This window comes from Temnothorax curvispinosus, unplaced genomic scaffold, assembly GCF_003070985.1.
Source record: "Temnothorax curvispinosus isolate PA1 unplaced genomic scaffold, ASM307098v1 QBEX01001500.1, whole genome shotgun sequence".
NCBI classification, from domain to species: domain Eukaryota; kingdom Metazoa; phylum Arthropoda; class Insecta; order Hymenoptera; family Formicidae; genus Temnothorax; species Temnothorax curvispinosus.
Genome location: NW_020211280.1, coordinates 1 through 1130, shown reverse-complemented (window position 1 = coordinate 1130; position 1130 = coordinate 1). Strand labels below are relative to the sequence as shown.

The following is a 1130-nucleotide window of genomic DNA, read 5'->3' as shown; positions in this document are numbered from 1 at the left end:
CGGCATCGAGTGGTAGTGCATGTAGAGGACCCTAAGATGCCTGTCAAGGAAGCGATAGAACTACTTGACAGACAAAATGAGGGTCTCCAAGCCGCGGACTGGGTGGTCGCGAGGGGTAGCGAAAGTAGGGATGCTACGAGCACCCACTTCGCTGCCCTTATTGGGGAGGGAGCGTTGAGTGCTCTTAAAGCGCTCAACTTTAAACCCTTCTGTGGACTCAGCCAGGCGACAGTTAGGTTGCCTGGGGGGGACCGCAGGGGGGAGTTAGGAAGGAAGGAGGATAGATCGGGGGCTACCTAATCAATGGCAGGCTCCAATATCCCCTTCACTCAAATCAACTTGCATCACAGCAAAAGCGCCTCGGCGGTTCTAGCCAGGTGCGCAGCTGTGATGCATACAAAGCATTTATTCCTCATCCAAGAGCCGTGGCTCGTCAAGGGACACATTAAGGGCCTTGGAGGTTGTGGTAAATTGTTCAAAGCAGACAATGCAGAAAGACCAAGAGCCTGTATTGTGGCGAAAGGTCTGGATGCCTGTCTATTACCACAATTCAGCGACGGCGATTTAGTAGCTGTAAGGCTGAAACTCAATACAGACGATGGAGAGGTCAGGGACCTGATAGTGGGGTCTGTTTACATGCCCTACGATTCAGAGGAACTACCTCCCCAAAGAAACATGATAGAGCTAGTAACTTATGCGAAGGAAAGTGGACTAGAGCTCCTCTTGGGCTGTGATGCGAACTCACACCATTTGGTGTGGGGAAGCTTCGACATAAACCCAAGAGGGGAGAGCCTACTTGACTTCATCATGAGCACTAACTTACAAATCCTAAATAGAGGAACAGAACCCACTTTCCTGGACTCGAGAAGACAGGAAGTGATAGACATTACGTTGTGCACGAGGGGTGTGGTGGATCTGGTGGCGGGATGGAGGGTCTCAAATGAACCTTCAGGGTCCGACCACAGACAGATCCGCTTCGACCTTGTGAACTTACAGAAAGATAAACAGTGGGGGAGAAACCCCAGAAAAACAAACTGGGAGGGCTTTAGAGCCGACTTAGTCAGTCGGCTAAAAAATGCGCCAACCAGATTCCATACAAAGGAGGACCTGGAGATCGCAGCGAGCTTCGT

The 1130-nt window shown here is 51.1% G+C and overlaps 1 protein-coding gene across 1 annotated transcript; it reads left to right on the top strand.

The window, feature by feature from the left end:
* Positions 1 to 36: 36 nt before the first annotated feature.
* LOC112465430 lies at positions 37 to 1059 on the top strand (the record flags this gene model as incomplete). The annotated part of the gene is made up of 2 exons (XM_025032970.1): positions 37 to 236; positions 351 to 1059. Coding segments are annotated over exons 1-2 (909 nt in total), but the record flags the coding sequence as incomplete, so codon positions are not given.
* Between the last annotated feature and the right edge of the window lie 71 nt (positions 1060 to 1130).